This window comes from Enhydra lutris, unplaced genomic scaffold (assembly GCF_002288905.1).
Source record: "Enhydra lutris kenyoni isolate GAN:26980312 unplaced genomic scaffold, ASM228890v2 scaffoldscaffold9, whole genome shotgun sequence".
NCBI classification, from domain to species: domain Eukaryota; kingdom Metazoa; phylum Chordata; class Mammalia; order Carnivora; family Mustelidae; genus Enhydra; species Enhydra lutris.
The window spans coordinates 22,670,034-22,695,552 of NW_019154093.1; the positions used below are offsets into that span (position 1 = coordinate 22,670,034).

At 57.2% G+C, this 25,519-nt stretch overlaps 1 protein-coding gene across 4 annotated transcripts in view; it reads right to left on the minus strand.

Moving 5' to 3' along the window:
- LOC111143036 (LDL receptor related protein 8) overlaps window positions 1–25,519 on the minus strand; it is a 74,415-nt gene that overhangs the window by 22,476 nt on the left and 26,420 nt on the right. For 2 of the 4 annotated variants that reach the window (XM_022496462.1, XM_022496461.1), the window contains exons 3-6: window positions 15,545–15,667; window positions 8,107–8,235; window positions 4,681–5,064; window positions 3,616–3,738 (exon numbers count right to left, since the gene is read on the minus strand). In XM_022496462.1, coding sequence (XP_022352170.1) covers window positions 3,616–3,738; window positions 4,681–5,064; window positions 8,107–8,235; window positions 15,545–15,667 — 759 coding nt within the window. The remainder of the gene's footprint in view (window positions 1–3,615; window positions 3,739–4,680; window positions 5,065–8,106; window positions 8,236–15,544; window positions 15,668–25,519) is intronic. The other 2 variants (XM_022496464.1, XM_022496463.1) reach the window with 2 other exon arrangements.

The window sequence follows — 25,519 nt, forward strand, 5'->3', positions numbered from 1 at the left end:
AAGCTTTTGCTCCCACTCCAGCTCTACTGGTCGGGGCTGGCCAGAGTCTGATGGTTCCCTCCGAGTCTCCTTGAAGCGCTGATTTCTGATGCCCTGCTATCCAAGTGCCTTCCTCCGGACACATCCCATCTGTCCGTGTCCCGTCCTGGACAGGGCCCAGGGCTGGTTCACTGCCGCCCAGAGAGAGTCTGAACAACAGAGACTGACCCCACCGAGCTTGTGGTTATCTAAGACCCCAGGTTCTTTCTACACAGAGCTGCCGCTCTGGCAGTTCTCTCCTACCATGAAATATGATGGATTATTTCCACCTTCTCCCCTCTCAGCCCCTATCCCTCTTCCTATACTCAATCACAGGTCTGGTCCCATTGCTGCAGGGGCTGAAGGAAGCCGGAAGCTCATCGGGTCTCCCCACCCTCCGCTTCCTCGTCCCCTCTGGCAGAGTCCTAGGGGAGGTTAGGGAGGCCGGCACCAAAGCTCACCATGTCCTCACAGCATCTTCTGAGCTTTGGGATCACAGGTTAATTCTGCAGGCCAAGAGAAGGTACCCTGCCACCCTTCTACCCCCCAGGTTCATGCACGCCAAGCCAAGCACAGCTGAGCCAAGCCAGTTGTGGTCATGCACGCAGCTGGTCTGAGTGGCCCGCCCCAGGCCATGCACAGCGGCGGGTGCCCACCTCCAGCCCAAGCCATGCGTACGGATGACTCCCCTTTACCCCTGGGCCGCCTCCTGTTTCCCCGGGATGTTGGTAGCACTGAAAGAACAAGATCACAGCAACCCCATGACTGGAGGGTCTGGGGGGTTGGGGGTACTCAGCCAAGTCCAACCCTGGGAGAAGGCCCAGTCCCCTGGGGTGGGTTGAGCCACGGCAGCTTTGAGGGGTGCTCTGTGGGGCAACACCTCCGGGAATCTTTGGTCACTCCACGCCTCCCCTGACCTCTCCCACACTGTATTATTCCCTCAGTGCCCGTCCATCCGTCTGCTCACCGCTCGCTCACTGACTCATTCACGCACCCACTCGCGCCCCCTCCCTCTGTTCACTGCCCCCCCTCCCTCTGTAGGTAGCAGCAATTCCACAGCTGTATTTACCAAACCCTTGACAGACTAGCATGTGTAGGATGGCTCTGAAAAGGGAAGAGGGAGAGCTCGAAGTGGCTCAGGTTTCTCTGATAGAGGAAAGCAGAGTCCCTTCGGGGTGAGAGAATGAGTAGTGGGTACTCGTTGACCGTGCATTGGAAGGCCAGTGCCAAAGCAGCGCCTGGAGGGGCTTCCCTGGGCCTTCCCAGTGCTATCTAGCCTGGAGGCGATTCTGCTGGGTGCCTGCAGGGGAGGTGGGGGTGGTCCAGAGGCTGCCATGGAAGGGAGGGGCAGAGTCACTGTCCCCAGCACATGCGTGTCCCTGCGTGCATGCTCCCACACACTGGCGGGCGCACAGACCCCACAGACAAATTCCCACGGATGCAGGGACGCACAGAGACACAAGATGCAGTCCCCTTGCCTTACTCCAAGGAGGAGCCGTGGACACAGACACTGGGCTCTCCAGCACACAGAGACACAGATACATGCGTACATACTTCTCTTAGATGTGTCGTGCAAAAGACCAGAAAGAAGAGATTTAGTAGGTTAGCAGCCCCTGGCTAACTCCAGATTTGTGAGGGGTGAAGGAATTGGTGGTGGTGGAGGCTGGGCTCCGTTGTTCCCATTTCCCTATTATTTTTTGCTCACATTCCTTCCTCTTGGACTTTTCCTGGCAGGGCGTCTAAGGGAGCAGGAGGGCCCAAGATGAGCATGTTCCCACCAGCTTCGGTGCAGGCTAAGTGACCTGCAACCGACCACTCTGCCTTCCAAAACCAATTTTTAAATCTCCAACAGGGGTGGAAACACGCTGTTCCTGGAGAGTTCTAGAGAATGAAACTCCCCGGAATCTTCAGACTGGCAGCCGGGTCTGCCAGAAAGGTAGGGTTGGATATAGGCTCCGTCCTCCCAGGAATTCTCGGTCCAAAGCTCTGAGCTCAGGCATGAACCTTCCTGGAGCCCACAGTGGGTTTCTAGCATATTGTGTGGGCTGCTCGCCTCACCTACAGCCCAGACTCTCCTGTTCTTTTCAGCCTGGAACCCTCCCTCACAGCTCTAGCTCTAGGACAGCTGCCTCATCCCGCCCCTTACTCATGCCCAGCCTGTAAGTCTTATCTCTCAGAAAGCCCAAGCTCCTTGGGGCTCAGGATGGTGTCACCTTCCTGTCACCTTCTGCTGCTGGGTCTGCCTTATCCTCACTCAGGCCTGGCCCGAGCCAGGTGGCTTTGGAATGTACCTCAGTTGGCTACTGTCTGCTGTCCCCTACCTCTCCCTCTCTTCCTGGATTCCTGCAGAGACTAGAGAGCCTCAGAGGCCAGGACCCTGGCTAGGTTAGCAAAGGTCTCAATGGGGAAGGAGAGAGGAGGAGAGGCCGAGTTTGTGAGAGGAAGCATAACTGGGCATCTGGGTTGGAAAGGAAAGGCAGCTTGATTTGTAGAGATGCAGAATGAGGCCCCAAGGCAGAGTCCTGCCAGAGGACAGCGCACAAGTCCAGAGAGAGGGTCAGAGCAGAACGTGTGCAGAGGGGCAGGTGTGGGCCTTGGCCTGGATGCCAGGAGGGGGCGTGATGGGGCTGAGTCCAGCAGGTAGAAGGAGACAGGTACTGTACCACACTCTTTCAGAGGTTCATCCGACCAGTCCCGGCAGTCTCTCTGAGCGTCACACACTTTCCCGCCGTCCACGCACTCGCCACTCTTACACTGAAATCTGCGGGGACCCTCACATGTTGATTCTGTCGGGCCGGACAAGAGAGTGGACAGGGCCTGTGAGACCTTGGGCAGGGAGGGCTAGGCTGGTCTAGGTCCGTGGGAGGTGAGCCGAGCTCCAGCCCCAGTCCCCATGGGTCTCTAAAGGACCCAGGATAGACAGTGGGACACAGGGCTGATGGGAGCTCTGCTCTCAGAAGGGCAGAACCCCAGGAATAAAGTCAGGATGCCCACGCATCATCTAGCTGGGCAAGGCTGGTTGGGGGGTTGGGGGCGCTGTGCCTGATCTGACAGTTCTGGGCCGAGAGGAAAGTAGAAACACCAGAGAGACCCTGGGGACTGGACTGACCATCTGAAGGGGACCTGTGTCCTACAGACCCTGCATAGGGGAGGCCGCCTCACTGCCCAATCCTTTATCCATTTTCCCAGATGAGCTGCGGTCAGGGTCCTGGTTCCTACAGGTGGGGAGTGATGACCAGAGAGTCATCTGAGAATGAAGGGAGCTCCCTGGGGACGGAGGCTCCGCTTACGCTAGAAGAAAGCCACGTGGAGGCTTGGGCATGGACAAATGGTGGGGGTGGACTTCCTGCAATGCCTTCTCATGCCCTCCCCCCGGCCTCTTTGATCTTTTGCAAAGTCCTTTAAAATCCTGTTCTGGGGCCAGCAGGACCTGCAGGGAGTAAATCTGGGTAATTTAGTGGCAAGTGATGCTCTGGGGGTAGACACATCTCAGGGACCAAGGGGAGACCTCTCTGAATTCTGCTGTCTCTGGAGTCGGGAGAGCACAGGGCTCTTCTTCAGGGAGGGTGTCACCCCTTTGCCTCCAACCCCACGCACCCTGCAGGCAGCCGGCTTCATCACTCCCGTCCAGACAGTCCTGTTCCTGGTTGCAGCGCTTGATCGTAGGGACACAAGTCCCGTCCCCACACTGGAACTCGTCCCCACGGCAGGTCCCCAGGGCTGCCAGGAGAGGGCAGAGCAGGAGGGTCAGGGCCAATGTGGTATTGGAACAGCCCTCCTCCCACAGCCCCCAGCCCCAGCCCATATCCGCTCGGCAAGAACAGAACCAGGGGCTGAACTTGGGAGTCCTCAGAGGACACCTGGCCAAGGCACTTGCAGTATACAGATGGGGAGACTGAAGCTCAGAGAGGGGGAAGGCCTCACCCAGGATCACACAGCACTCTGGCTGGCAGAGCCAGGACTGAAACTCAGGTCTGCTGTTTTCCCATCCACCGCCTCTCCCCAGGGCCATCCACCCACAGCACACCGCCGCCTTCTTTTCAGCGTTGGTGCTCATTTCTTAATGACTTCATCCCTTCCCCAAACCCTTCCTGAACACCCTCTGCATGCCGGGGACTAGGTGGGACATGGGGAACCCAGAGACTACTGGGAGGCTCCCCATCCTCTAGGAGCTCAAAGGGCAGGAGGGAGGCTGAGGAATGAACCGAAGACATTACAGTGTAGTCTGTGCTGTAGGAGAGAGTGGCTCCGGGTAGGGCGGGGGGAACCCAGCCCAGCTGGGAGGGTTGAGACCTTGAAGGACAAGCAGGCCTGGCAGGTGGGGAGGGGGAAGCGCAGGGGCAGCTCCCGAGAGTACCAAAGTCTGGGGCACTGGAGCCAGTGGGTGAATGCCTGAAATGGGGGAAGGGCAGAGGGTGGGAGGCAGGACAGGGAAAGCAGGACCAGGGAAGACCCTGGGCCTCTGCGGTCAGACCTGAGCTGGGCAATTTAGGAGCCTGGGGGCCTCCAACCTAGGGACTCCACCTTCCTCAAGTGCGCGCCCCACCGTAACCCAGGTAACCCGGGTGGGCAGGACAGGTGCGTCCTGGCAGCCGGTGCCTCAGGCCGGCCTGGGGAGAGCAGCAGGGCCACGCGGTACGGGGGTGGGGGGCGGAGGCTTACGGCAGTCGGCCTCGTCCGACTTGTCCTTGCAGTCGCGGTCGCCGTCGCAGCGCCAACCCAGGTGCACGCACTCGCCGCTGCGGCAGGCGAACTGGGAGGCCGCGGCGCAGGCGGCGGGCGCGGCGGTGGCCCCGGGGCCCGCGCGGCCGCACAGCTCGGCCGCCTCGTCCGAGCGGTCCTCGCAGTCGAACTGGCGGTCGCAGACCCAGCGCTCGGGGATGCAGGCGCCGCTGCCGCCGGCGCAGCGGAACTCGCGGGGCCCACAGGCCGGGTCGGCGCAGCCGCGCTCGTCGCTGCCGTCGCCGCAGTCGTCGTCGCCGTCGCACACGAACACGGCGGCCAAGCAGGTGCGGTTGCTGCACTGGAACTCGTGCGGGGCGCACACTGCGCGGGACAGAGAGCCGGTCGGCCCTGCTGCTGCTGCTGCGGGGGGGGCCCCTGACCCTCGCCCACCCGCCGCGGGCGTCCTGCGCGGGGAGGGGCGCCTGACAGCACAGGGGGCTTCCGATCCGGGGCCATGCAGGGGGACTCAGGGCACCGCGCCTGCCCCCCCTGAGCCTCGCAGCCTCACTGGGAGCTAGAATTCCCGTCCTCCCGCCAGCATTGGGGTGGGGCTGGGAGTGCTCCTGCCGCGGGGTGCTGCCCGTCTCCAAGGGCCTTGAGATGTTCCCAGGAAATGATACCGAACGTGACCCCGACCCACCCCAAGGAACAAGATCTGGAGCTGTTTCCTGATGTCACGACTCAGCTGCCTCCCCATCCCCATGTGCCCGCACCATCCAGGCTCAGTCCCCTGGCCTGGCATCCAAGCCACTGGCACAGAGCCACTGCTCCACCCAAGGGCCTGGTGCCCTGGTGTCTGCCATACTAGACCACTGGCCCACCTCTTCACCTCCAGGCCTTCGCCCAAGCTCTCCCCTCTGCTGGGTGCTCTCCTCCTGCCCAGCACTGTCTCCGTATTTCAGTGACCAGTTCTCATCCTTCAGGGGCCCAAAGCCCACCTCTTTCATAACACACTTATGCTCTCCTACTACTATGCAAGCCTCCCTCTACCTCTGTTCTGCGTGCCCTTCACAGCATGTTCAAGCATCTGGGTTCACATCGTTCTGTCTCCCTCACAACTACTGCACGGGGACCGGCTCCGAGACTGACCCAGCTTGGTCTGGCGGGCCTGGCACAGAGCTCCCTGTGGGGGGCGGGTGTGAAGTGGATGGATGCCAGACAGGCGGGATGTGAGGAGTAAGTAGGGATGGGCAGTAGGTAAGGACACAGGTCGCTGGCCTGCCTTGGGCCCTGGGCTTCCTCTCTTTAGTGAGCTGCTCAGCTCAGAGGCTGGGAGGGCTTTGGAGACCACCAGCCCAACTGCTAGTTTATAGATGGGAAAACTGAGGCCCAGAGAGGCACAGTTTGTCCAGGGTCACACATAACCAGAACCCTGGTTTGGGGCTCTTCCCTCCTACTCTGACCCCTCTCAGCTTTCTGGTTTGTTCCTCCTTTCCTGGAGGGTAGACCATTTTCAGAGCAGTGACCTCATCTCCCTGCTTCGTTCCTCACACAGAGGCTATGGCTGGGGGATGGGGGGTGTGGTTGGGAAGGGGCCTGCAGCCTTGGGTAGGGACCCCGTGGCGGCAGCACCGGATCTTTCCACGTGGGGGCGCCAAGAGTCTGTTTTTATTTGCTGATAGAAATTCGTCATTTTTCATTGTTATTGGACATAAAATAGAATGAGGTCTTCAGCTTCACAATGTAGGCAGCTCGTCATGTGTTGCTGACAGCTCTATCAAGTTTCTGACAGCTGCATTTTTCCCCCCTTCTGGGCTTTTGGGATGTTGGGGCACTGGTGGGGAAAGCACATACTGCCTTGTGGTGTTTGCCCCCAAGATTACGCAGATGCCCAGATTAGCTCCCCTCTTTCCTGCCAGACTCGGCTTGCACATGTCTGGGGGGAAGGGCTTACTAAGTCGCTTCCTTATACTGAGCTCTCCCTGAGGTCTGAAAGTTAACAACGGCTTCAAGAGCCCTATTCTCAGACCTGCATCCAGAGAGTCCACTCCCAGCTCTCACAAATGGAAGCAGCTCTGGGTCAGGGAGAGAAAAAAGAATTCTTTCTCCTCTGCCCGGGTGGTTGGGATCTGTAGCAGAGGCGTCCAGTAAGACCTTCGAACCACCCTCCCATCACCCATAATTAACGAGGACCATGCCTGCCATCACATGGCCTAGTTAGAGATACTCCTGCCCGTGCAATAGCGGCTGATGGCCCTTAGAGATGAGGAAACATCTGATTATGGGGAGGGGGGTAAGGAGGGAAGAGGATTCTCATTGGCCAGTGAAGCCCCGCAAAATTATCACAGCTGAGACAAGCCAGTGCCATCGCTAGGGCTTTGGAACTGCTGGCTGAAGCCAGGATCTCCCCCATACCCAGATGCTTCCTGCTTCAGACACGTCAGAACTCCAGACTTGGAATCTAGAGTGCTGTGTGACTCAGAAGCCTCCAGAGAGATGGCATTTCCCCTGGGCCAGGGAGGATGGGTAGGATGTAAATATAGAGGCTGGGAGAGGGAGGGGGGTGCGAGGCAGCAGTGGTTGAGTTCCTGGCAAAAGCCTCTATCATACCCCAAACCACCCACATCTCAGCCCAGCCTTGCAGCTTAGTTATCGCCAGCCAGTCTGTCTACCCTATTAATCACGGGCTCCCGGAGGAAGAAGGGTGTAGGATTCACCTCATCATCCCTTCCAGAGCCTGGCTCCAGGCCTGGCACACAGTAGGTGTCCATCCAATTGAAACAAACATAGCCCCACTGGCCCAGGACCCGCTGGCCTGCTCCCTGGGAAGGAGATAATCCTGTGTTTGAAGCTCAGTGATGTGGAACTGCCCTGGTGACCACTTCCATCTGTTCCTGCTGAGGCTGCTGGGGATGTCTTCCCGCCCTGTGACATTCGTGCTGGAGTCTGAGATTTCAGCATCAGACGTCCTTCACACTTCAGGAGTCTGCCCCTCCCCCGCTCAGCCCCACCAGTACCCCCCACACCTGAGCCCTCGCCTCCTGCCCTGGCTCAGAGGTCGGTGGAGACGGATGGAATGGATGAGTAGATGTCAGATATGGTAATAATACTCCTGAGCTTGGCTGTCCATAGCCGGATTTGAATCTCGGTTCCACCACTCAGCCTTGGGTGCTGCTTTTCCTTGCTTGTCTGAGCCTCAGTTTCCTCACCATAAAATGGGGATGACAATGGCTGCTCGTGCGGTGGTTGTGAGAATGAAAGCAGCAAACGTCTTTCTAGAGCGCCTGGCCATTACTAGCGTCCTGATCATTACTCTTTGCTGTCCACCCACCAAGCCCCGAGAGAAGGCCCCTCCCCAAAGTGGCTGCTGCTCCCCGAGGCTGCCCAGCCACCTTGCAGGCCCTGGGACCTAACCCGACTCACAGGTGGCACAGCCGGCCTCATCCGCTCCGCTTTCGCAGTCCTTCTCCCCGTCACAGCGCCACGAGGCGGGCACACACTTGTGGCTGGCGGGTCCACAGCTCAGCTTCTCTGCAGGACACACCTGCTTGGCTGTGGAGACAGACACACACACATGGCTTAGCCAAGGGGGGACACGGGGCATTGCGCCAACCAGTCCTCCTGCCTGCCTCAAGCTGCCTGGCCCGAGGCCCTGGGAATCCGTCAGGCCTCCCTGCCCGGGGTCCCAGTTTCTTCATCTGAGAAGAAGCTACTATCTAGCCCTAAGGCCCTTGGAATCCTACATCGGATCCCACCACTCCCTGTCTAACACCCTTGTACGGGCCCCTGGCCCCTGGCAGGCAAGTCCCTCCTCGATCCAGCCACTCCTGCCTGCCTTACAGGCCCCACCTCCCACCCTCCAAACATCCCCTTTGAGCTCCAGCAACATGAAACTGCCATGCCCCGTATGCTTCTCTGCCATTTTCCTGCCACGTGCCTCGGGGTGGAACATGCCCCAGCTGGGCCTCGGTTCGGCTTCCACATCAGTGCCTCAGTGATCTGAACCTGTGGATTTGGAGGCCTTATCAAGGCCCCAAGAGCAGCCTCGGTATGCCCCGCCCCCCTCCCCCTCCCCCAGCAACAGTGCCGGCTGTCGAGAGCAGTGCTGTGCCTGCGGCAGGGCCCAGCGGGACCACACAGCTATAATTACTCCAGCAGCAATCAGAGGCTGACTCAATCAGGGGCCTGGAGCCCCAGGGCTGATTCTCAATTTGGAAGAAAGAATGAGAACCCTGATCAGGGCTGGGGATGGCTCTCATCCTGAGAGTCCCAGGATGACCCACGTGACAGACCCAGCTATGGAAGGCACGGTGTAGACCTCTGCAGCTGGCTCCCTGCTACCTGCCAGGGTGTAACTCAGTCATCGCCCGGAAGTGCCAGGCCCGGAGCGAGAGGCTCACTTAATTCATACAACAGCCCCTGGCAGGATGAGGATAATGTCGAGGCCTCCATCTTGGAGATCGAGAGGGCAGGGGCTCTGGAACCTGGCTTCCTGGGCATCCATCAGGTCACTCACTGGCTATGTGACCTCAGTCAACAGCCCTCACCTCGGTGCCAACAGAGTGGCAATGATACTATTCCCTAGCACGTGGGATTGTTAGGAGTCCCGAGTGAATGTCTGTAAGGCACTTAGAACGCCCAGCCCAGGGCTCACTAAGGGTTAGCCACTATAATTCCCCAAATGAACAGACGAAGACTTGTTTGTCCATTCAGTGAGTTTCTGCCGAGTGCGGCTGTGTACAAGCACGGGGTCCAGCCACACAGCTGCTAAGACTGAGTGAGGGTTCTAAGTCAGCTGTGCCTGACGCCTCACACTTGGCATAGTCTGTTGCACCTGCTGGTGGGGGGGTCACTCATGTCTCCCCCTCAACTCGGACCAGTTTCCCCTTTTCTGACTTTCACAGCTGGGATGACAGGGCACCAGAGATGGAGAAAAGGCTAAGTCGGGGGAGGGGGCGGGCATTGGAGGCAGGGCCTTCAGACACTACTATGCGAAGGGAGAGGTGTACCTGGGACCCCAGACTTCTCCCTAGGAATACATTATGTGAAATATGAGGCACCTCACCAAGAATACAGGATTCATGGGATTCATTTTCTAGAAATTCCCCTTCACAAATAACTAGTGCGTAGGGCCCTAGAGAGTGCAGACACACAAAGATCTTTTACAAAGGCTGCCTTGGGGCCATAGTGCAGGGTGGTAAAGGAGGTCTGGCAGCTGGGAGGTGGGGCCCTTCCAGAGCCCCTCCATCACCCGCACACCGCAGGACCCCTGGAAGCACAGGAGGGAGCTGAAGCCGGCCAGTGTTGCCCAGACTCCTGACTGCAGGGTGGGCCGTGGGGGCTGCCGGCAGTGCAGGTTCCTGGGCCCGGCTAATAGCAGACGGAATCCAGACTCTGAGGGCAGAGCCCAGGAATCTGCATTTCAGTAACTCCCCTCTGCCCCAGGATATTCCCATGCACCACCTCTGAGAATCACTGGGTTAACATTCTGCAAGTCTAAAAGATACAGAATATTTCGTCTCCTTTAAATTCATTCCCATATAAGCAACAGAGGCTTCCTGCATGCCTGTAAGCTCCTGAGAGAGCAATGAGACAGAAGGACAAGGTGACCATCTCCCCCTGAGCCAGGCCACAGGAAACGGAACTTTGCAGCAGAGTTGGAAGGAAGCCATGTTTGCTGAGCACCCACGCTGTGTCAGGTGACTTCAATTCCCATGTGGCCCACCGCCTCCCAGGTGAGCAGATCCTTCAGGCTATGTGTGCCAACTCCAGGGGTGCCCTTCAGGTAAGCACTCCATTTGACAGAGGAGGAAACAGGCTCAGAGAGACCAAGGAACTGGTCCAAAGATGCACAGCAGGTGAGAGGCAGAGTCCAGGTTCCTCTGACTGTGGTGCTCTTTCCATCAAGCCCAGCATGCTCCTGTGGATAGAGGAGTAGCCTGAACCAGCCCCAAACTCTACACCCAAACACCCAGGTGACTGAAATGGCCCTTGACCGTCCTCCCCACCTCTCGGGGCCTGCTTCTGCGGACCCCAGTGCAGCAGGCAGCCGCTTGAACTTTTAATGAATATTTATATAGTTAATTGCATAACCTTTCAGCAAGGACAATGATTAAACAATCCGTCTGCTTCCTTTCTTTATAATTTATAAGACATTTGCTGTGTCCTTAAATAGACAGCTCTAATTACAGGCTCTGGAGGATTCCGCAATGCCTGACAGCAGCCCCTCCTACCCTCACAGAGCCAAGGCACTGTCCTGGAAGGCCAGGACACAGAGGTCACATCGAGGAGTCCCCACTAAAGTGATAGGAGACAGAGGCCCAAAGAGGGGAAGGGAGCGCCCAGGCTACTGGATGCCAAGTGTTCCAACCTCCTCTCTCTCCTAGAACCTGACCGTCTCTGTTGTCATACAGCTCTTCCCTGAAGCTAGGATAGGAACCTCACTCTGCAGTCTGTGGGGTCAGGCCTTCTCACTGCCTACCTCTGGAAAGCTGGCCTGGGTAAGTGCTGATATGCTGTGTCTCCTTATGAGGGTAGGGAGAGCCATGACTACCTACATTTTACAGATGAGGCCAGCCAAGCCCAGAGAGGGTAAGGTGTTTGCTCAAAGTCCTGTGGAGAGAGGCCAAGCTGGACTTCCAGCCTAGATCTCTGATGTCTAAATGCACTGCTTAACTTACCACATGTAACCACTGCCCATGAGAAAAGCAGGCCCTGTTGGTGCTCCCAGGACCTCTGGGCTGGAGAGGGGTCACCAGAGGAAGGAGGCTCACTGGGCCTCTACTCAAGTAGGGTCTGCAACACGGCCGCCTAATGTCCACATTCAGGACAACTGAAGCCAAAGTCCCCTCAGGCAGCGTGATGCAGGAGAAAGAGCATTAGTGAGTTCTGGAGTTGGGCACACCTGGGCCTGCGCCCATCTACTAGCACGCAGGTTCCTTGGCCAGTCACTTAATCTCTCTGCACCAGGGCTCCCTCTGAGGATGGGGCTATAGAACCTCCAGAACCTCCTCTAGGAGGTTTAAATGAGGAGACATGGAAAGCTCAACACGCGGGGCCTGGAACAAACTCAGAAACCAGTTGCCCCTGTTTCATCTCATGAAATGCAAATGCAAGGGGCTGGAAGGGGCCTGGCCTTGGCCCCGGGGGTGCACGTGACCACAGTTCACAGCCCCCCCGCCCCCCGCCCCGGCAATGGAGCCTTTCTCCGAGACAGATGCCCCAAGGAATGCCCTGGCCTGCTGTCAAGTGTCCCTGAGGTTCTGAGAGGCAGGCGTGAAGAACCCTGTGGTCTCTCAGACTCCGGGAATCCTCCAGGGTCGGTCGGCAAGGGCCTGGAACAGCATGCCGGAGTGGCTGGAGACGTTACCCGTTCCCGAAGAATCCTGCCCCAGAAATCCAGTCCACCGGCGTTCTCTAATTTATGAGTTCACAAATTAATAAAAAGAGAAATGTCTGTCGAGTAAAAGAATTGAAGTGTCTGCCGGCTGCTTAGGGAGTGGGCTCGTCTGCAGGGACGGGACATGCGAGGCTGAAGGGCAGACGACCTCCAGATGGGGATGGCCAGCTCCAGGAGGACCAGGGACCCAGGCAGTGGGGCTCCCAGTGTCCGGCTGCTGTCCAGGAAGCATGGCATGGGGCCACCTCATCATACGGGTAGTGAGGGAGTGTGCAGTCACACACAGCTCCTTCCTACGGGCTCGGGCAAAGTACTCCTAGCTGGTAAGCCTCTAACTTGCCTCTGGGCCTCAGAAAACCTCTGGGCCTCCACTTGGTTCATCAGTAAGGTCCCCTTTCCAGTGGAAAGGCTTGGAGATGATGAATAAATTCCCATTGCCAATAAACAGGGCCCAAAGTTGCCACTCACTCACCTTGAACCAACTTCCCCTCCCCATGCCGTACCCCTCCCATCGGATGCCTGAAGGTGGGTCAGAAGCCGTCCCCAATCAAGGGAGCTATAATTAGACCTGAAATGCCACTTTCATTAGGCAAATGTCCCAGGCTTTCCCACTGTGACTCCTGGCTGTATCTGACAGACACGAATCCCAGAACCAGAAGGAAACTGAGCCTGGAGAAACCACAGCTAGCTAGGGGCAGACAACACAGTGGGGGAGCACAAAAGTGGGAACATCCTCCCAGACCCCTTGCCCTGTCCATACAGACCCCCTCTCTTATTCTAAAATTTTAAATTGCTGTATGTGGAAGAGAGGGCCTGGGATCAAAATACAGCAATGAGAGTAACACTGCCAGTTACTTGTGCCCTGACAGTTTGCCACATTTTTTCCATTTCATCCCTGTAACCCCCGCAAGGCAGGTGCCATCACTCCGTTTTACAGATGAGCAAACGGAGGCTCAGGGAGACTGGGCAAACTGCCTGAGGTCTCATGGGACCTGGACCCAAATAGATCACATACTCACCAATCCCACTACACTTTACTGCTTCCTGTAATCTTCAAGCTGGCAGAGGACCTAGGAACCTGGTCGGCTATACAGGTGAACCTGGTAGACTATGGGGGTTGCTATGGCAACCCTATTAAATGGGCAGTGGGTTGGCTACCAGCTTCCCATTTGGTGGGGAAGCAGTGAGCTGGCCTGTTGCCAGGTCCTGCTGCCCCAAATTTTGACAGACCCTTGAGGTCCCATTCTGACCCACTTACTCTAGGCAGTCCCCTGCCCCCCACAGGCCTTGCCCACCTCTGACCAGTGTAACTTTGCACAAAAAGTGGGATCCTGGGCCTCATGCCCTAGCTGGAAGAAAGAAGGTCCTAAGTGTCCAGAAACTCTGAGATGTTAGAAACTGGTGTCCAGAGACAGACGGGAAAGTGTGCAGGATCTCACAGCAAACTCACTGGGAGAGCCCAGGGGAGGGCTGGGTTTTCTGACTCCCAGGGTGCCATCTTGACTCCTGTTCCCACAGGCATTCCGTCAAGCCTCAGAGAGAGCCTGATGAGCCTGCCTTTTATCACAGAAGGCCGATCAGCCACAAACAACCTGTGTGTCTTGTAAGCAAGGCCCCTGACTTCTCCAGTAACTCAACTGTCAAATAACAGTGCCTTACAGTGGGTACAAAGCAGTCCTGGGAGGTAGGAGGGGTGAGGCTGGAGGGCCTTGCACAGCCAGAGGATGGGAAGGCAGCAACTGCTAGGAAAAACGAGAGGGAGAAAGACAGAGGGAAATATGGGGCATGGCATGGAGAAGAGGGATGGTAAGAGGGAGGCTGGGCAGGGGCACAGGCAGGGGGTGGCCGTCCAAGAGAGCAGGGTGGGCAGAGCCCTGGAATTGGAGACAGGAAGATGAAAAGGGACATCAACACAGAGAGACAGAGATACAGGGAGAAGGGGGAGCCCAGCTCTCAGGCAGTAGGACATACCCCAGTAATAACTGTGCTGAGGCTACCCTTGCTCCCCTGCTGCCCCCAGTATCCAGGGGGAGGGCTAGAGTGGGACTGGGACAGCCCAGCGGGCTGACTGCAGGTCTCCCTGATCGGCTCCCTATGGCTACAGCTCCCTCCCCGAACACCCACTCCTGGCTGTCCACAGCTCTGCCCCTCCTTAGCTGGGCAGCCTTGGGCAAGTGGCCAAACCCATCCTGGCCTCAGTTTCCTTCTCGCCAAACAGAGATCCAAGCTGGCCCTGAGGATGAAAATCCTAGTGGGCATGGCTGGGCTTTGTGCCTTCTGCAGCTCAGGACAAAGCTCTGGACTGCCCCTGGGACAGGTTGGCTGCCTGTGGCTAAGAAAAGGACAGGGCCTGTGGCCTGGCCAGGGGAGGCAGAGGCAGCTGTGCAAGGAGACAAGGGGGCCTCCTGTCTGGGGCCGGGGTCGATCCTGCTCTCCCTTTCTCTCCCCCTTTCTCTCTTTCACGGGGAGACTGGTGGCTCTGTTGCTAGGAGATGAAGAAACCCAGTTATCACCAGCCACAGCCCTAGATGGGCTATGGGCCTCCATTGTCCCCGCCTCTGCCTCTGGGCTGAGTGTGACCCCTAACGAGGAGGAGGAGGAGGATGGTGATTGTGACTTATGGGTCCTCAGCAGCCCTCTCAGTCTCACTCAGCTGAGGCTCTGCCTCGGGACCTGCTGGGGCCTTCTCCGCCCCTTTCTCATCTCCTTTTTAATTTAACAAATGTCACGGAATGACCCGCTGGGTGTAAGTTTGCTTTGAGGATTAGGGCCTAGAAAAGAAATCAAGGAGAGACAAAGCCCAGAGTGTAGGAGGCGGGCCTGGGGCTCTGGCTCGGGCCCTGGGCCTCACCCCTGGCTGCCTCTGCTACCATCCGGCCTGCCATGGATGCCGGGGTTCCTGGGCTCAGCTGACTCAGGGCAGGGGAAAGAGCTGGGGCCTCAAAGTCCTGGCTGGGTGCTCTTGGGCAAGTCACTCCGTCTCTCTGAGCCTCAGTGTCCTCCTTTACAAAATTCAGAAAGTGACAGGACCTGCCTCATGAGGCTGCCGTAGGTGCGTGCGAAGAGCCTAGCACTCTGTCTGGCCCAGAGTAAGCACTTAACAGGCACCCACTGTTAGCAGTACTGCTAGAATTCTGATCAGAGTCCTCCAGAAAAATAGCTGGGGAGGCTGCAGGGAGACCCAGAGGATACGCTCTGGCTGCTTCTGGGCAGAAGGGCTGTTTCTAGCTCCTGGCGCTCCAGGAGCAGGGCCTGAGCTGCAAGAGGCCTGTGAGGAAGTCAGCAGAAACCAGGACTGGATATGCCTGGCCGTGCCCTGGGAGCTCCTGACAGTGTGGCACAAGGTGGGTCTAGAGCTGTGTCTGACAGATCACAACCCCCCGGGCTTCCCAACCTCCCAAGAAGGATCTGATGAAGAAGCTGAACCCCCCCATCCCGGCCCGGCCCTAGCTTCAGACTCACTGCATGTGGTCTCGGACTCATCAGAGCCGTCAGGACACTCCTCCTCCCCGTCACACTTCCACCGCTCTGGGATGCAGTGGCCGTTGCCGCAGGTGAAGTCGCTGTCCGCACAAGTCTTCTTAGCTGTGGGGCAAGGAGAAGAGCATGAGGGGGCCTGGCGGGCCAAGGAGGCTTTTCTAGGCTATGGTCAGGTGGCACTGGGGTGATCAGGATGCGCACTGTTGGAAAGCAGGACTGTGGGACCACCCACTACCCCCACCGGGCCACAGAGGAAGAGGACAGGAGAGATGTGCTTATTCCTTCTTCTGCTGAGCACTGTTGGAGACAGGTGACTCCTGACCCTGCCTCCAAGTTCAGGAGCTCAGGCCCAACAAGGGTACCAGGATCCATGCTCCAAGGGAATGCCTGTTCTCCTGTCTTACTCCTTTTCCCCCAAAGTCCAGTTCCACGGCCACCGCCCCCGGGAAGCCTTCCCTGATCACCTACGGCAGTTACTTTAGCCCCTTTGGCCAGTTCTCAGTCCCTTTACTGGCCTGTCCTGCTCCCCAACACCAGGCCTTTCTGAAGCACCAGGGAGCTGTTGCTAATGAATCCTAAAAACCAACGATTACTCTGAGACAAGATTAATGAGGTAAATTCTGTTTGGAGTGATGAAAAGAGCGTCTGCTAGGTGAGACACCCAATCAGTCTCTGGAGAGAAAGTGCTCTCGAGGCACTTACAGCCTGGAAGGGAGGCTCCTCGGGGGCCTCTGAATCCCAGCTCTGCCTCTCTCGGTCTGTGTGACCTTGCGGGTGCTACTTAACCACCAAGCCTCTGTTTTCTTATCTATATGATGGGAAGAAGAAAACAAGGGCTCTGAGGGGGAGTAACAAGTTACAATGTACGAAGAACATGGACAGAGGACCTGGCACTGAAGCCGAAGACACAGTCAGCAACAGCTACTGCTGTTTGGATGGTTTGAGCCTTAGCCAGAAGCAAACACCTTAGCACAGGTGTCCTGTGCCCTCACAGGGGACATACGTAGCAGACTGAGATCTCACAGCTAGTAACAAAACTGGGGGTGATAAGGCAGAGGCGACATGGTTTGCTTTTCTCCCAGTCCCACCACGGGCCTGAGGCTTCTCTGGGGTAGGAACACTGTCAGATTCAGCACAGGCTCAACTCAGGGTGGATGTCCATGGGGACACTGGACCGAAGGGGGGCGTGGCTGGCCAGCCTGTGCTCCCACACCTCTAGGGCTGGGCTCAGCTTCTCCCAGGGAAGCCTTGGATTATGTAACTCCTCCCATGGGCCCTCTGGCTGCCTCCGGGGCCATGTAACTACTCCCTCTGGCTTGAACAGCCTGGTTGGGATATGGAGACAGACACTGGGTCTCCTGAATCCAATCTATTTTTGCCTTTCAATGGAATCCTTGCAGGACATCTGCATTCTAAGATGAGTTCTCTTCACGTTTTCTTTTTTTTTTTTTTTTTTTTAAAGATTTTATTTATTTATTTGACAGAGGGAGATCACAAGTAGACAGAGAGGCAGGCAGAGAGAGAGATAGAGAGAGAGGGAAGCAGGTTCCCTGCTGAGCAGAGAGCCCGATGTGGGACTCGATCCCAGGACCCTGAGATCATGACCTGAGCCGAAGGCAGCGGCTCAACCCACTGAGCCACCCAGGCGCCCTCTTCACGTTTTCTTTAGAAGAATACACCTCTGTCTATGCAGGGCTAGAAGAAATGAGAGGAATCCATCTAGCTACACAGTTGGTGGTGGTGGTGGGGGTGGTTCTGAGGCCCAGAGAGGGAAAGGGGTTAGCCCAGGAAAACACAGCTAGGCGGAGATCAGAACCACTTCTCTTGCCTCCCAACCCAGGCCCCCCAGCAGCCCTCCCTGAGCTCGGCATGAGCAGCTGGTGTGGGTAACAGGTACCAATAGCACCTTTTGGTAAATCACCGCCTATAATCCTCTGGAAGTAAGCATAGTTACAAACCACAGCATCTGGAGCATCTTCTGACACAAGGACCAGAGCATTCCTTCCACGAGAAGCCCTGCGTCCACAGAAAAGAGGAAGTGTATATCCCAATGTCTTCTTTACCCTGTTCTAACTTCCTCCAAGCACATTCTGTGTGCCAGTCTCCATGCTAGGCATTTTACCAGAAAACCCCACGACAAAGGGCCATGCATGTCCCAACTTGACAAACAAGGAAATTCCAGCCCAGAAGTGTTAAGTACATGCCCAAGGTCACACGTGGGTGGGAGCAGGTCAACGAATTGACTTCACAGTCAGATCCCCTGCCACCCCACCAAGGCTCCCCAAATAATACACTTATCAGCCTCAGACACAGAAGAAGAGAAAAATTCAACGAGCCTGCATCTGTGCCGGGGTATGCACAGAGCACATGGAAGAGATCAGCCCAACCTGCCCCCCAGGGACTCGTGGCGAGTGAAGAACAGAAAGAACCACAAAGAGCCAGGCCAGCTTGATGAGGAAGGTGATCAGGGGGCTCTGTCACTAGTCTTGGCCAGCCAGACACTATTGAAAGAGCCCTTCCTCCCTGGCATTCTGGGAGCCTGGGAGGGAGCTTGGCCTCCCGCAGCGTGTCAAGCCCGGTGCCTGCACGCACCAGGCAAGGAGGCCGGGGCAGCCAAAAGCACCATTGTGGTCTTGAAGGGCAGCCTCGAGGCCATCCAGGCTCAGAAGTGGCAGCCTCAGGGATGGATGTCCCATGGCAGTGTTCTGGAGGAAACGTCTGTTCATGGTCATGACCGGGTTTGGACATATTCCACCCTGGCTCTGGCGAAAACCCGGTATTCCAGTGACTCCTCATATCCATCCTGGCAGTGCTGTGAAGCCCATCTTATTACGGAAGAGGAATCTGGGGGTGGTAGGCGGCAGAAGCAGGATTTTAATTCCATGTGGCAGCTGCTAAAGTTTGGGTTCTTTCCACGGAGGCCCTCAGCCACTTCCGTATTATCAGGCTAAGAGGACCCCAGAAAAGTAAATGCAGTGTGTGACCAGCGAAACACCTCGCAGGTCCCCGGGGCCATGGGACCAGGCAATGGGGCAGATCAGCTACATTGTTCAGAAAGACCACATCAAGTATTCCCCTGGAATGTGCCCAGACAGCATGCTAGAATAAACACAGGCCTGTCGCTTGTGTCTGCTAATGGACCACTCTGGGGAAACCGAGGCAGCACGCTCACTTTCAGGTTGGGCACCAGACTCAATCACCTTAATGGGCCATGTCTGAGAGTGTAACCCCATGGAAAGATCTGGAGGAGGTGAGACTGAATCCTGGCACAGTCGCCTCCTCTCTGGGTGACTTCGGGCAAGTTCTTTCCCTCTCTGGGCAAGTGGTGATGCTGGCTTTCCCGTGCAGTGCCGGTACAAGGACAAAAGGCAAAAGGGCTCTCACAAGGGATCCCAGTGGGCACCCCCGTGTTGGGTTGGTCAGTTTAATGAGCCCACCAAGGCAGAGAGCCAAGCAGTCTTTCAACCCCATCAGAGCCAGCCATGCCAGACCCCATTCCTGGCCTTGGCTCTAACTCCCAGGGCAATTCCCTAGCTGGGCTTGAGGCCGTGGCCCCCATTTCCAGGGATTTATCTCCTTCCATGCCCGTCTGCCCCTTGGACAATGCCCACCTCTGTGAGCCCCTGAACCCCATAGCCCAAGAGCTGGGCATAGTCATCCAGGGTCTGCGACATCATAATCTGCTACCATGGCAACAGATGGGCCATCACGGAGGATTTGGGATTCCAGAGGGTGGTGGAAAGGAGCCCACCCCCAGGGCAGAGTTGGGGAGAATGGGAAGTCCGGGACAAAGGAGGTAGGTGTTGCCACTTATAACAAGAACACAGGCAGAGGAAAGCCTCTGACACTCGTGGGCAGTCAAACTCTGCTCTACTATATATGGGCTGTATGACCTTTTGCAAGTTACACAACTTCTCTGAGCCTCACTTTCTTTACCTACCTTCAGAGGTCATATCGCTGCTTCGCCAAACACACAAGGTTGTGGGCAGCACATGGGCTAAGAATGGTGTCAGGGCTTTATAAACTGGAAAGCATAAAGGTGCAAGTTTGTGGCATGGGAAGTCAGCAGCCCTAGCCACTGTGCGTGTGACCTTGGCCCACCCGTCACATAGGGCCTAGCTCCTCATCGGGAGATGGAGGCGTGGTGCCCATTGAATCTTAAGTCCCACTCAACACTCAAGAGTCTATGATCTTGGGAGATTATTAGGATTGCTCAGCACCTCCCAGCTTCTCCACCCCCCCCCCCGAGGCCCCCTTCCTGAGACAATATGCGTCCTTCACGCTGCTGTTTCCCCAACCCACCCACGCTCAGCCAGCAGCCTTGGTGCAGACGAAAGGGTTCGAAACAAAGATCAGTCGGGCAGCCAGGTGGAGCTGCCTGGTGTGGAGTCCTCTTGGCAACCAAATCTCTGTCACGTCACAGCCCAGGGGCTTGACGGTCCCTGGGCAGCTCTCCCACTCTGTCAGCCAGAGGACCAGGGGCCAGAGAGAACAGCACATGTCTGCGGGAGGGGTGCCGCTGCACTCTGATATTCTGAGGCTCAGTCCCACTGTGCGGCCAGGAAGCCAGGGGAGGGTCACCTGACCCAGCCCAGGAATCAAGGAAGGCTTCCTGAAGGAGGGGACCGTGTTCAGGGAAAAGGTGTCAGCCAGACCGTGGGAGTGACGAGGGCACAAGCGACAAAGGCATTCCAGGAAGTGGGATAACAGGGCCTGGGGTTGTGGAGGCAGGATGGCAATTTGGGGCTGGTAAGGAGGCAAGTGGCAAGGGACCTAGGAGCTCCTCTAGGCTGGCAGCCACCTGACCTCGCCTGGCACCAAGCTGCCCCTCAGAGGCCCCGTTTCCCTGAGCTCAGCCAGCTTCTGCTAAGTACAGGGGCTGCTGCTTAGCAGCCTACAAAACCCATGTCTTTAAGCTGCCTGGGCTTCCTTTAGGATTTGGCGAGACTGTGTGAGACGGATGATTGACCCCTAGCAGAGAAGAGAGAGGCAAACGGTGGGACAGAGAGCAGGGGTAGCCATCCACCCAGAGGTCTCAGAGAAGACTTGCTATTTTCCTCCTTTGTAGATTCATGATGCCTGCCGGCTTACAAAAGGTCCGAGAAGACCTGCAGATATCAGATTCACTTTGTTTCTTCCCGCACTTCCCTAACCTATTTATGGCCAAGAAACTTCCTTTTTAGATGCCATGTCTATTAATTTCCCAAGAAACAAGTGGGCCAATGAACCACACCTGAGGAAATACACTGTCATGCAAGTCCCTCATCCTGCAGGTAAGGAGATGAGGCCCAGGGAGGGGAAAGACAGGTCTATGGTCCCACAGCCGAAGCTGCTACCCAGTCTTCCGTCTCCGGGCCAGCTCTACCAAGCCATGAAAAGTGGGAGGTATTCACGGGGCACTTGGCCCAGGGTGAAGCTAAAGGGAGACCCCAGTCCTCAGAGCAGGGACTAGTGCAGAGAAGAGCAGGGGAGACTGGTATCAGGCCACGTGGGACAGGGAGACAGGAGAGATATCAGGAATGCAGGCCCTTAGGTTTCTGCAGACAGGTCGGGAGCCCCAACCTTGAGGGCCCGACCTTCTTTGAGAGCAGAGCAGAGACCCATAGGCAAGGTGGATTCTGGCTCAACGCAGTTGCTGAGGCTTCTGGGTAGGTCCCTTCCCCTCCCAGGGCACGGAGGGACTAGTGTGCTCCCAATTCCTCTCCCAAGCCTGGACCAGCACTGGCTGGCTTGGCTCTGGCCCTGCAGCCCAGCCCTAAGGCAGCTGGGCCACTTGTACCAGGGTCGGGGAGATGAAAGGCCTCCTCCCCCCCTCCCCCCGCCCAGCTACCCCACTGCAGAACTCGCCAGGCCCTGGCATTGCCAAGACAACCAACGGCTGCCAGCAGAACGAAGATCCGGGGTGGGGGCAGGGGGCGTGCCGGCCCGCCCCTGGCCTACTAACCTGGCAGGCAGATTTAAATGACAGTCCAGGAAGCTACTATTAAACTGTCACCCCAGCCGATGGGACGACAGACCCGACAGACCCAGAGTGTTCTTGGGCTGCAGCAACAACACAGCAGGAGTGAGAGGGGGAGGAGACTGTGGCCCAGAGCAACCCGCAGCCCCCTTCTGGGAGGCGCCCCCCCCCCCCCGCTGCCTGCCTGGTCACCCGCTGGCCAGAGCCACCCTCTCAGGCTGTGGCGGGCCCTGGCATGGGAGCTGCTGGCAGTGCAGGTCCTGGAACACTTTATTCTTTATTTTTAAGCAGAGGAACCCTTTTTCCAAGTAAAACCCCAACATATAAAACAGGCAAACATGAAGCTGCACTGCTTATCAGAAATGGTAAGGGCAGAGCCCTCTGGCCTTTCCCCATTATCTCCTGAACAGTTCTGCAACAGGCCCTGGGGTGGGGGAGGGGGACCCTGGGCTCAAAGCCCATCCCCAGCAGCTTTGGGGCCCAGCAGCACTGGGTTCAAGCCCCGACCCCTTCCCGGATTTGTGAGGTTCCTCAGAATCCTCTGTGTAAAGATTCTGGTGGGTCTAGGCACCTGGTGAGTTAGTCAGTCTTTATCTCGGGGTTGTAAGTTCAAGGCCTATGTTGTATGTAGAGATTACTTAAGAATAAAGTCTTAAAAAAATAAAAATAAAGACCCCATGGGTCCGATCAAACATACAGAACAGCTTCGGAGGATTTAAGATTCTAACTCTCTAAGAAGCCAAGGTTCTAAGCACACACTGATCTGCTCACCCTCAGCCCCAGGGACAGGACTCTAGGACAGTCACTGCATGAGTCACACATGCCCATAAGTCTGGGGATGGCCTCGGATTCCATCCCTGCAAAGCGCTGTGTTTCTGAAGCCAAGTGTCCCCACCTGCTGACAAGCAGACTCAAAGCTCTTGGTGATGCAGGAAAGGGGAATGGTTCCCACAGGGGCCCCACACCCACAAAGAATGGTGGGCGGGGGCTTGGCTACCCGCTTTGCGCGGCCCAGCAGGCTCCTGGGGCCTCAAGCCACCACCATCCATCAGCAGGTGACATCTGAGTGTGCTTTCTCCCCCACCCTCTCATCCCACCTGGGGAGAAAGAGGAAATGAAGCAGCAGCAGGTGCCCGGGGTAGGGGCTGGGGGCGGAGGGGCGGACTCCCGAAGGGTCTGAGGGAGAAGACCGAAGAATGAAGCAGTGAGCCCCGGAGGACCACTCTCTGGCGACGGCATCTTTGCTTTTTTAAACTGGGCAGTTTCCCTCAAAATTTTCCAGGTTCTCTTATCCTCTTCCAACCCACTCCACTAAGGAGCTACACATTTTTTAACCTGTCCAGATCGTAAAACCAAACCAAAACAAAAACAAACACAAGGTGTGGCAATGAGGTCTGGAGGGGAGATTGGATGGGAGGCCGCCACAGAGAGATCTTCCTGGAGGAGGTGGCATTTGGGCTGGGCCAGATTCCCCAGCTGGAGGCGGGGCAGCGGGGGGCGGGTGAGGGAGGTGTCAGGGTCAGCGCAGTATCCCACAGTCGGCTGTGGCAGAGGACACAGATGGTGCTCTGAGTCGCTCATGAGCTGCCCCTTGTTCGAAATGAAGAGACGGGGTCTCCGTATTACCCTCTGCTGGGGGTCCTTGGAGGGACATGCCATCCACTTGGTGAGGATAAAGAGGGAGCCCCAGACAGGGGGAGGGGTTTGAGCAAGACTTCCTGGCCAGACTTGAACCTAGCCCTGTTTCCCCTGGCCCAGGGCTCGTTCCTCAATGTCCTCAGCCTGGGCGTTCACCGGGCTGCACACCAGTGTTTCCCCATCATTCCCATCGTTTCCTTCATCCCAATGTCCCGCTCACAAAAGGTCTGATGCCAACTAGGTGCTCAGAGCCAATCTATGGCCCCACTCCTCTGATGGACCCTGTGACCTCCTCCCACCCTGTGCCTCAGTTTCCTCATGGGAACCAATCTTTAATGACACCCTCCAGCTGAAACTCTGGGTCTGTGGCTCTATGACAGAGGTGTTGCTGTCCCTCCAGCAGGGTCACCTGCAGCCTTCCACAGACCGGTCCCTCCTCTGGGCCCCAGCACACCATAGCTGCTTTCACACACTGCCGGTCTCCAGCTCCACTGTCACCAAGGGAGGTCCAAGCCCTTGCTGGGGTATGTGGGACTCCCTGTCGCCACAGGGAAGATGAGCGTCTCCGAGGGACAGACGACAAAGGGGTCTAACTGTCACAGTGATTTGTGGACACAGGAGGTATTGAGCCGGTGACAGCTGTAGGGGGTGGGGGAAGATGGGTGTGGGGGAGAGGTGAATGGGATCCACAGGGGTCCCGGGCTGGTGCCTGCAGAAGGACCAAACATCACAAGAAGGGGCTGCTTAGGTGATAAACTCAGGCCGCTCCCACCCTGGATTTGGGCCACCCACTTGGCACTGAGATTTTAGGGCCAAGGAAAGAGCTAGAGGCAAACTCATGGCACCCTCAGAGTAGAAGCCTCCAGAGGGTAGGTGGCATGCTGGGAAACTCTCTGACCTCCGGGCAAGTCCAGCCTGGCTCCCAGCTGCGCACTGCCCCTCCATGCAGGTACAGAGCCAAGAGTGGGGGCTCCACCACCTCGCAGCAGGGGGCTTTCAGGTCTAGCCCCAGCCAGGCCTCCTGAGCTGGGGGTCCATGGGTGTCCCTCCCTCGGGGAGACCTTGGAGCCCACCAAGGACTCCCACCTTTCAGGCCCTGTTCTACCACCAGCCCCCTGATGGAAGAAGGGGCAGTTCTTCTGGGTCTTCCTCTGCTGCTGAAGAAAAGACTCCAGATCCGTCTCCAGCCAGGCTCAGCTGGAGTGACACCCAACAGACCGCTCTGGGCTCCGCTACCTTCACCCACACCGATTTCAAGTTGGGAACCCAGGACTCCCTGGGCAGAACTCTGCAGCCAGAGTCAAGAAAGCCAAGCCAGAGGGGTCCAAGAACACAGAAAGGGCTGCCGCTGCCCAGGGAAGCCGCCTGGGCTTGCTGGTAGTCAGGAAGTGCATGACGGAATTTGGACACTGGCCTGTCTGCCGAGGGGGGGCAGTCAGGGCAACCCCCCACCCCAGTAACGTTGATGTAGCTCCCTCTACCTACCAGGGGGTGGCCCTGGCTAAGGAGCAAATGCCAACACTTTCACCAATTAGGCTGCTAGGGGAAGCCCTTCCTGAGAGGTGCCCCACTGGGCCATCCCAGTGACCACCAGGCAGCATAGCTCCTCGTCTCTGGCCTGGGAGTCCTGGTGGAAGTCCTGTATCCTCAGTGCCTTCTCCCTTCCTCCACGGCATGGCTGGGTTGGATAAGAGGATCCCTGCGTGCCTTTCCTTCAGAGGCACGGGATTACCTGCCACAAGGTCCCGAGCAAGGTCACTAGACAGAGGGACTCGCAGCTCTGTCCCCAGGGGCTCCCCACCCACTTTGAGGCTCAGGTGGGGAGCTGTGAAGCAGAGCCGACAGCCACGGTTCCACTGGTGTCCTCCCCCTGCCAGGCTCCCATCTCCCCTAGAAGACGACCCACTGTCTCAGCAGAATCCACATGAAGACCTCAAGCTCCACTGCTCCCTGCTCGGGCCGTCCCCGGCTCCTGTGGGCTTCCACGTGTACTCAGAGGTCACAGGCAGACCGGGCTCTTTCCCACCAGCAACACCAGGCAGGACATGCTTCTTCTGTCTCCACCGGGCAAACTCTCCCCACCCCTCAGGACCAGCTCTAGCACCTACTATTTTTTTTTAACGATGTGTTTATTTATTTGAGAGAGCAACAGAGAGAGTGCAAGCAGGGGGAGGGGCAGAGGGAGAGGGAGAATCCCAAGCCGACTCCAAGCTGAGGGCAGAGCCTGACGGGGCTCCATCCCATGACCCTGAGATCACAACCCAAGCCGAAATCAAGAGTTGGACGCTCGACGGACTGAGCCACATGGGTTACCCCATGCATCTACTACTGATGGTGCCCTCCACCTCCAACAAGGCAGA